This window comes from Martes martes, assembly GCF_963455335.1.
Source record: "Martes martes genome assembly, chromosome: 15".
Taxonomy (NCBI): domain Eukaryota; kingdom Metazoa; phylum Chordata; class Mammalia; order Carnivora; family Mustelidae; genus Martes; species Martes martes.
This window is the reverse complement of record NC_137903.1, coordinates 49,728,554-49,737,944: the sequence shown is the minus strand read 5'-3', so window position 1 is coordinate 49,737,944 and position 9,391 is coordinate 49,728,554. Positions and strand designations below refer to the sequence as shown.

At 46.3% G+C, this 9,391-nt stretch overlaps 1 protein-coding gene across 1 annotated transcript in view; it reads left to right on the top strand.

Moving 5' to 3' along the window:
* Nucleotides 1–1,047: 1,047 nt before the first annotated feature.
* Nucleotides 1,048–9,391, top strand: part of LAMC1 (laminin subunit gamma 1) — a gene marked incomplete at its 5' end in the record, with an annotated part of 126,039 nt that continues 117,695 nt past the window's right edge. Inside the window, 2 exons of the mRNA XM_080824502.1 lie at nucleotides 1,048–1,144; nucleotides 1,304–1,948. Of these exons, the coding sequence (XP_080680628.1) occupies nucleotides 1,048–1,144; nucleotides 1,304–1,948 (742 nt within the window). The remainder of the gene's footprint in view (nucleotides 1,145–1,303; nucleotides 1,949–9,391) is intronic.

Genomic DNA, 9,391 nt, shown 5'->3' with positions numbered 1-9,391 from the left:
AACCACTTTGCCTGGGGATTCCGAATGTGTAAAGACCACCGACCCCGGGCGGTCCACTTGTACAGCACCCTGCTTTCCCGGTCCCTGCTTGTCCTATCAGCACTGGGTAAGTGCCCAGGTTCTGATCTGGGACTAAAACTCATGATCTTCTGGCTCAGGTTCTCTGAACTGAGTCATCCTGGCACGGAGAATATTCCGTGACTCAGCAGGCCCGAAAAGGAGGATGTCAGATCCAGATAATTTCGAGTCTTTTAAAGGCAAGATGGGGAACATAAACAACCCAGTGGAAGAATTTCGCAGTGGGTCTGCCTACCCAAGGGAAAAATGTCATTCCATTCCCAGCCCTTTCACTTCCTTCTCTGCCCCTGTGAAACAACGGCTACACTTTAATTTAGAGGCAGGAAATGGCTTCAGAAAATTCATTTTGATGCTAAGACCAAGGCCCTTAATTCTCCGGGGATCTTGTGGGTCCCCCGGACACCCCGAGACCTCTCCTTGGAAAAGGCTGGAGCCCCGCCCCGCGCAGCAGGGGGCATTCCCGCGGCGGCCGCCGGGAGCGAGGAGCCGGCGGGCAGCTCCCACCGTCCGGTCCCTCGAGTCCCGGTCCCGGGGCGCGGCCGGCTGGACGCCACCTGGTGCGGCGGCGATCTGCGCCGCCGCGGCCCGAGTTGGAGCGGGGCCCAAAGGCGGATTCCAAGTTACCTCACCGACCCGGCGTCCCCCCTTTAAGGCTCCCTCCATTACCCCTTCCCCCAGCCGGGGCTCTCCGGGGACGCAGAGCCAGCCGACCCTGACGTCCGACTCCCGCAGGGCGCTGGCTCTCCTCGGCCTCCCCTTCCGTCCCGGCATGCACCGCCCCGCCGCCCCTCCTTTCCCCTCCTCCCCCCTCCTCCGCGCTCTCTCCGCGCTCTCTCCGCCTCCCCTTCCCCCTCCCATTCCTCGCTCTCCCTCCCCTTCCCCCCTCCCCTTCCCTCGCTCCCCGCCCACCCCTTGCGCCCCTCCAAGGCCCCTCCCCCGCCGATCCCGCGCCGCGGGCCGGAGCGCGAGATGCCGCCGCCCCCGCCGCCGCCGCGAGTTGCCCGGGCGGACGCGCAGTCCAAGGCACGAGGAGGGCGGGGGACCAGCTACGGGGGCCGCGGGAGCTGTTGAGAGGAGGCCGGGGTTGGGCTTTCTCCTCCGCCAGACCCCACCCCACCCTGCCGACCCCACCCCCTGCTCCTTCCTCCCCGGGGGCGCGCTCTCGGGCTCGCGCTCGGAAGTCGGGGGTCGGCGCCGAGTGCGGGCTGTGTCCCGGGTGGGAGAGGGAGGCGCCGAGGCGGCGAGCCGGGCAGTGGTCAGCGAGCCGTGCGGTCCTCGCCAGCGGCGCCCACTGGCCCGTCTCTCCAGTCCGAGCCGCCGCCACCACCCACCCCGAGAGTCCGGCCCCTGGGCCCCGAGGCTCAGCCCGCGGAGCGGCCTCCCCGGGACACCGCCGGGCGAGAGGAACGCGCCCGCGCCCTTGCCTTCGGCGTGGCCGAGCGCGCGGGCGGCGGGATGAAGGGCAGCGAGCGGGCCGCGCCCGCGCTGCGGCCCCGGGGGCGGCTCTGGCCGGTGTTGGCGGTGCTGGCGGCCGCTGCGGCCGGCTGCGCCCGGGCAGCCATGGACGAGTGCACGGACGAGGGCGGGCGATCGCAGCGCTGCATGCCCGAGTTCGTCAACGCCGCCTTCAACGTGACCGTGGTGGCCACCAACACGTGCGGGACTCCGCCCGAGGAGTACTGTGTGCAGACCGGGGTGACCGGGGTCACCAAGTCCTGTCACCTGTGCGACGCCGGGCAGCCCCACCTGCAGCACGGGGCAGCCTTCTTGACCGACTACAACAACCAGGCCGACACCACCTGGTGGCAGAGCCAGACCATGCTGGCCGGGGTGCAGTACCCCAACTCCATCAACCTCACGCTGCACCTGGGTAAGCGGTGACAGCCCTGTTCCTGCTACTGCTCGCCAGCCGCCCAGCTCCCTGGCCGCCTTCACCTCCTGGCCCAGCCTGCGGGGCCCGAACAGCCCGGTGCTGGCTCTCTGCTCCCCTGCAGGGGCCACACAGATCCTCCCTTCTCCGACTTCTAAACTAGATCTGGCACTTAACATTCCGCGAGGGCCAGGATACCTCGCGCTAGCATCTGTTTGCTTCTCTGTTCTTTCTAACTTAACCAGATTTTCACTCCCTTGATGATTCGCCCTTTCGGCTGTTTTTTGTCCCTTTTTTGGGGAAGTGTTAATCAGAAACCCCTGTTCTCGCTTTTCTCCCTCCTCGCAGGGCCACCACGGAGCGTTCTTGGATCAGAGATAGAATGGTCTACCTTCAGCTCTTTGATCTTGTTTAAATGCCCCCCTCTCTCCAGGACTGAGCGTGATTGCTGTTTGCTCTATTGAGTAAGCCAGAGAGCAGAGGGTCTCTAGTGAAGAGAATTCGAGGGAAGCCAATGCTTTTACTACCGGTATGGCCTATGTGTAATTAAAACAGAAATTCACTTTTAAAGTTATTGTTCTTTAGAGTTGTTCAGCGTTAATGAAGGGCCACAAAGTTATTTCACCGGTACTCCTGGAACAGAGAAAACAAAAGAAAGTGTGCATCCACTTTAATTTCTGGCTGCACTTTGGTCCTGAGTGAAAAGGCTCTCCTGTCTTTCCTTTTCCTTTGATTCAAAGCCAGTGTAGAAACATGTATGAATGACCTTTTAGAAATCAGGAAAAGGATGTATAGAGAACTTTGTTGCCGGGTGGTGGATGAGGATGGACATGTTTATCCTAAGGTATCAAAAATCATGTTTGGTCTAAGCAGGTTTTTCTTCATCATTGAAATATATAAACAAGCAGAATAATTCATTATTGTGTTTAATAGAGTTAAAATATGCGTGATAAACTGGCATCTGATTTGTAGAGCTGCAGTCCCCATTGCATTGAAAGAATTGATTTCCCTGGTAGCTGATAGTAATGAACTTCCAGAGAGAACATAGGGCCCAAGCCATTCTTCAAAGCCAGATCATTCTATAAGGCTAATATTATTTGAGGGTCTTTGAAAGGAATGTTTTATAGGCAAATAGTTCTTTTGGTCATGGTTTTGCATTTTTTCTTTCCCCTGCTCTCTGGTACATTAAACTTTATGTAAGTATCAAGATTCCAGAGAAGGAATATACCTTGCCCAAAGTACTTTGAAAAGTAGTTAAATTACTGTGTGTGGAGTAAGTTGTAGAGAAGCAGTGTTTAGCACCTTTGTAATACCATTTTATTTCTAGACAAGTTATTAGAAAAACGAACCTTTGGAAAATAAGTTCAGAAAGCGAAACTCTGAGGCCCGTTTTTCAGAGATGGAATAAGTGAACTGTACTTCAGTGTTTTAAAGGTATTGGAAATGCATAGAACCATTAGTGTGTTGGAACAGGTGCCTTTCTAAGATACAGCAAGAGACCTGGGGTCTTCTAAGTCTTCATGGGAATACTCTTTAACTCTTTAGATAGCTAAATACTCTTAGGTATTATATGTTTAAACTTGGTCAAAATTATTTTTTAAATTTATATCCAATTATTTTTGTGGAAATGTATTAAAGTTTCTGTGTTGAATTTGGAATGCCCACAAAGTTTTATCTATTTTCAAATACTAAAAATTTCAAAGTGGAAGCATTTGCTCACTGCCTCAAAGTGCCTGGGATTCAACTGAAAACTTCTGAGTAAGAATCTGTTACTTAGGTAAAGGTCAGGCTGTCAATCTCAGCATTCTGAGTTTTCTGCTGTGGGCACTGTGTAGCAAAAGGTTACTTTAGGTGATTGCTGAAGTAGGTAGATCACTCAGATTATTTCTGTGTTACAAAGGTAAAGGTAATGTGGTAGATAAGACAGTAACAGTCAAGTTAGGTTGTTACTGGTGGGGAGCAGATATATTAATTATGGATCATGGTGATAAAAGGTTGAAAGAAATCTCAAGAGGCCATCTAGTTAGGACTCTGACATGACTTTGTGCTCTAAAAAATGTTACATACTTGGACTTGTTTTTGTTGAAAAAGTCTTCTTCAGTTTTTGGTAATATTCGTGGTAAATGAAGTTCATAAAACTGTGGGTTTAAAAAAAGTTGTTTAAAATAGTTTCCCTATGAGCATTGTGATTAACTGTGAGAACATTTACTTGAGACTTTTAAGATAGACAATTTCTAAAAACCTGACTAGAACTTACTGTACTTTTTCTTGGATCTGAAATGATGTCCCAGAGGAAGTTGTATGTGGTAGAGAAGGTGGGAAAGGGGAGGGAGACATGTGTGTTGTGGGGGCGATGTCTCAAACTCTCTCTCCCTTTCTCAGGATCTCCTCCCCCACCCCCTGCCCCCCCCCGCCCCGATGTTTCCCCTGCTTCTTTTTTTAATGACAAGGATGTATGTATACATGCAAGTTATGATTTATAACGTATTATGTATCATGGTGTGTTTTGATGATCAGCGTATTCAGTCCTTAACTTCAGTTACTCTGTGGGCTCTAGCTTGCCGTTTCCCATGAATTCAAGTACCATGACTGTTTGTGCATCTATTAAATCTCCCATCCAGTTCAAATTTCACATACCCTTAAGCAAGTGATGCATATTGTGCCCTGCCCTTAGAGCCTGTGAAACTCCCAAGTGAGCAGTGTGACAGAAGCAGGGCTAGCCAACGCTTTTCTCCCCTCCCTTTTGATGTTGAGCTTTAAATACAGCAAACTTTAAAATAAGCAAAGTCAGACTGCACTTACGTCGTTACAAGAAACATACATGTTTTGGCATTAACTGTAGGTCATTTTTATTTACTGTAAAAATAAAACACGACGTGGTGAATTAGAACAGTTGCGTATAATGACTAGGGAATCTCTTCCTCTTTAGTTGCTAGGTTGGAAGAGAGCGCCATTCACAATTTCTCATTCAGCCTTCCAGAAACTTTTCACGCATGCTCATGTATATGTAAAATTATGTTATCTTTTTAACTGCTACCATTTGGGGGGAGTGGTCGGTAAGGCAGATTTTAACTGATGGCAAGGACAAATTAGATCATTGTACCATTATCATCACTTGCACAGAAGCCAGGAAAGTCAGTGCCGATTCTGAGAGCAGCCATGTCTTAAGCACCATATACAGTAATCCAGGGTGCAGTGTATCCTCAGATAGAATCAGTTCAGGTTGCTATGGGAACAGGAATTGCATTTTCTGCCTGTTGTGGAGAGAAATCTCAGTCAGGCACCCTGTTCTAAAAAAAAGTCTTATTTTGCACTCAACTTCTGGAGATCTTCTTTCCTAACTTCTCTATGGATTATTCAACTGCTGTTTAAAAGTTTGGCTTTTGTGTTAAAGAATAAGTCATAATAACTTTTATTAGTATCAGCAGGATAGTTGATAGTAAGATTGTAGCTGAGGATTTGCCTTTTATGAAACAGCCTTTTTAATTAACTTGATAGTCATTGCAGATGGAAACTTGGCAGGCTTGGTCTGGATCTTAGAGGAAGGTAGCTCTCCCCCTTTCTGAAAACAATTAGATTAAGGAAGAAAGTGCTTATAAACCAACTCAATCAAAGTTTATGGAACTCCTAAAATTTACACCAAGACCAGATTTGTTTCCAACGCCTCTCTATATGTTTTAGAAGCAAACAGTGATTAAATGATTCTTTTTAGCCACATCTATCCTTTTTGTGTGTCTAAATCAAGATAATTGATACATGAGGATATTGCATTTTGTTCTGCTTCTTCCTTTCAGTGTATATGTAAAATGAAACAAACAGCAATTTTTTTCCACAGGACAATCTCTGCAAGGTAGGTTCTGACTGTGTCAGGGAATAGTTCACTCTGGTGACTTCACTGTGGTATTTGCACACCCTGAGGGGACACTATTTTAGTTCATCTCACAAAGGCCTGATTTACATGTTGCAGGTTCCAACTTGAGAAGTTAGGGAGCTCTTCCTTAATGGCCAGCGGTAGTTGAACACAGTTCCATAAAGTTGCTGTTGGCTGTTTTCCTTTTCTACAGTTCACAGTTTTTTCTGTAAATATCTTCTCCATGTTTCCAAAGCATTCAGAGGAACAATTTACACATTGGGAGAGAAGTTGGGACTATGAGCAGCCCCCCCCCATTCTTTTGTCATTGGCCACAGTTGTGGGAGGGTTAGTTTGATGATTTCAGTTCTAAATCCTTTTAGGAAGTTGGATATGCCTTTTGCTCTGTGCTCCTTCCCCCCATGCATACATTCTCATGTTACTGCCAAATATTCGGTAAACATTTTTCAAATACCTACTAAATACATAGCACAATACCTGATAGAAAGGTAGAAGGTAGAAGGTCACGTCTTCAGAAGTTTAGGCTCCTGGATGGAATTTTCACACTGTTGTAATGACAATAAATCAGGAGTGCTTTTATAATATTTTACACTTTATGAAACTTCCAGTTTATCACTGATTAGGCTTCCACAACCCAGTGAAGCAAAGATGATCCTGAGGTGGTGATTTGCCAGAAGTCCCAGTGGAGGGAGGGTTTTGACTCCTTCGTCTGTTGCCTTAGCCCCAGCAGCTCTTAGCTTTGTTAACAGATCTCTCAAAGGAATGACTAGTTTATTCCAGACCAGCTTTAAAATACAAGTTCATGTACACACTGATTCAGAGATACCAGACTCCCTCGATTTTCCTCCTTTCCCCTCTGTTATTTTTCACTTGTATTTTCGGATTCCTTTCTTTTTCATGTGACTCACTCTCCTTGAGTAAATTCCTCTTAGTCTCAAGGCATTATTTACTGTTTACAAATTAATAAATTCTAAACTTGTATCTCTAGGCCAGCTCTTCCTCCGGTCCTAAGGACTTGTTGGACATGGTCCGTTTGAGGTGTCCAGAGGCCATGTCCAAAACTATATTCATTCTTCACTGTCTTACCGAACTCAAAGTCATATCTCAATGAGTGCTCTCCAGTTTTAATCCTGAGGCTCTAGACCAGTTTTTTGCCATGCCTCTCATAAAAGATAAAGAGGCTTGATAGGCTCTCATCAGTAAGATTACTCTGGAGAGCAGATAGGATCCACTGCTGGAGGCAGGTCAGTTCTGGACAACTGTAACTTCACCCCTTCCCTTCCCATCCGTCCTTACTACAATCTGTCCAAGATGCCACTCTTACCTCCTGTATCTAGCCACTGTGTGTCTTGAATCCTCCCCTTTAACTGTACCTTATTGTAGCTTTCCATTGAATTTCACTTGAATTACTGCAACAACTTTCTAACTACCTGGTGGCCTTTCTGCCACCATTTTTGCCCTTTCTGTACAGGCAGCCACACTTTGGACTGAGGGATGGTTCTAAAATCCAAATCTGATGATACTTCCCAGCTAAAATTCTTCAGTGGTTCCTCAAACCTTTAGGATAAAGTCCAGACTCCTTGGCATGGTGTACAAGGTACTTTAAGATCTGGACTGTTGTTTTAACCTCTAGATTTATCTCTTGTCATCTTACATGCTCAAAGGGCTGTTTCTTTAGTTTGGAACTCTTCTTCTAGGTGTCACCACCTTCAGGAAATTTCCCCCCAGTTTCTCTGTCTTCTGTCCTTTCCATCCTTCTCCCAGGTGTGGATTAGGTGTCCCACTCAGCACCCTGTAGATATCTACCAGAGCACTTACCAGTGCTATTATATGTTTCTTGATTTGTCTGTTACCACTTGACCATGAAGTCTTTGAAGCCAGGGACAGGGACTTAGTCTTTTAATTCAGTTCAGTGTAACCAACATTAGTTAATTGCTTGCCATTCCTCAGCACCATACTGATTCCTGGATGCGTAGTGATTCATTGGACATTGCTGTGACCTCACGGAACTTGTGGCCTAGGTGTGGAGACCTATATCTCTAGACTGGGATGCAGGCAAGTTTATAGCCTACTGGCCAAATCAGCCCAGGGTAGCCACCTATTTTTGTGTGCACCATGCAAATGTTTTTAGATTTTTCATTCAACAATCAAAAGAAGAATGAAATTTTGTGACATGTGAAAATCATATGAAATTCAAATTTTGGTATCCACGAAGTTCCATTGGAACACAGTGAATGCATTTATTTTTATTTATTTATTTATTTATTATTTTTTAAAAAGTATTTTTTTTATTTATTTAACAGAGATCACAAGTAGGCAGAGAGGCAGAGAGAGAGGAGGAAGCAGGCTTCCTGCTGAGCAGAGAGCCCGATGCGGGGCTCGATCCCAGGACCCCGAGATCATGACCTGAGCCGAAGGCAGAGGCTTTAACCCACTGAGCCACCCAGGTGCCCCAGTGAATGCATTTATTAACCTATTGTCTATGGCTGTTTCTGTGCTACAAAGGAGTTGAGTTATTGCAACAGATACTGTATGTCTTGTCCCTCGAAGCCTAAAACATGTACTCTCTGGGCCTCTACAGCACACAATTTGTGACTTCCGCCTTACATCAATGCATTCAGTCTTATAAAATAAGTTGTAAGTGAAAGATGTGAGCGTAGAGAACATTCACTTATCATTTCTATGGAGGCTAGAGTCTCTATATTTCCAGTGCTTAGCACTGTGCCTGGCATAGTGTTCCATGAATATATGTAGAGTGAGTGACTACATGAATGCCTGAATTATAAGAACTCCCCAAACACTGCTTGTTACTTTTTTTTTTTAAGATTTTATTTATTTATTTGACTGACAAGGGATCACAAATAGGCAGAGAGGCAGGCAGAAAGAGGGGGGAAGCAGACTCCCTGCTGAGTAGAGAGCCTGATGTGGGGTTCGATCCCGGGACCCTGAGACCACGACCTGAGCCGAAGGCAGAAGCTTAACCCACTGAGCCACCCAGGTGCCCCTGCTTGTTACTTTAAATTCTCCTCCGCAATTCTTTGGAGTTTGTGTTTATTTTTATCAGCGTCATCTCTCTATTTTCTTGACACATATGCCCTTGTAATAGCTAATATTAAATGTGGTGCATAGTTCTTTGGTTTCTATAGCTTTAAAAAAAAGAACTGAGTTATGTGGAACTGACATGGAATCGAAAGATCTGTGAATGTCCTCTTTTGGGTAAAAAAATAGACTTTTATGTGATTTGAAGTCATTATAGATAAATTATGTGAGGAAGCTATCTTCTCAGATTTGAATTTCATAGTGACAATGTATTTCTGAAAACTTAATGTTAATATCGTGTGTGTTTTCTTTAGAAATGGACCTAAATCTTTTACTTTAAAACCTGCACTCAGATCTATTACTGAAATACCCGCTTCAAGGATCTCTTAAAGGGCAGTTGTGGGGAGAAGTTACAGTGACATATTTTATATGGTTATTGTGTGTGGCATCATTTTTAGTTTGTTTGACTCATTGGGGTACAGTTAGAAGACAGACCTACTGAGGGACCCTTCCCTGCGGGCTAACGAAGGTCC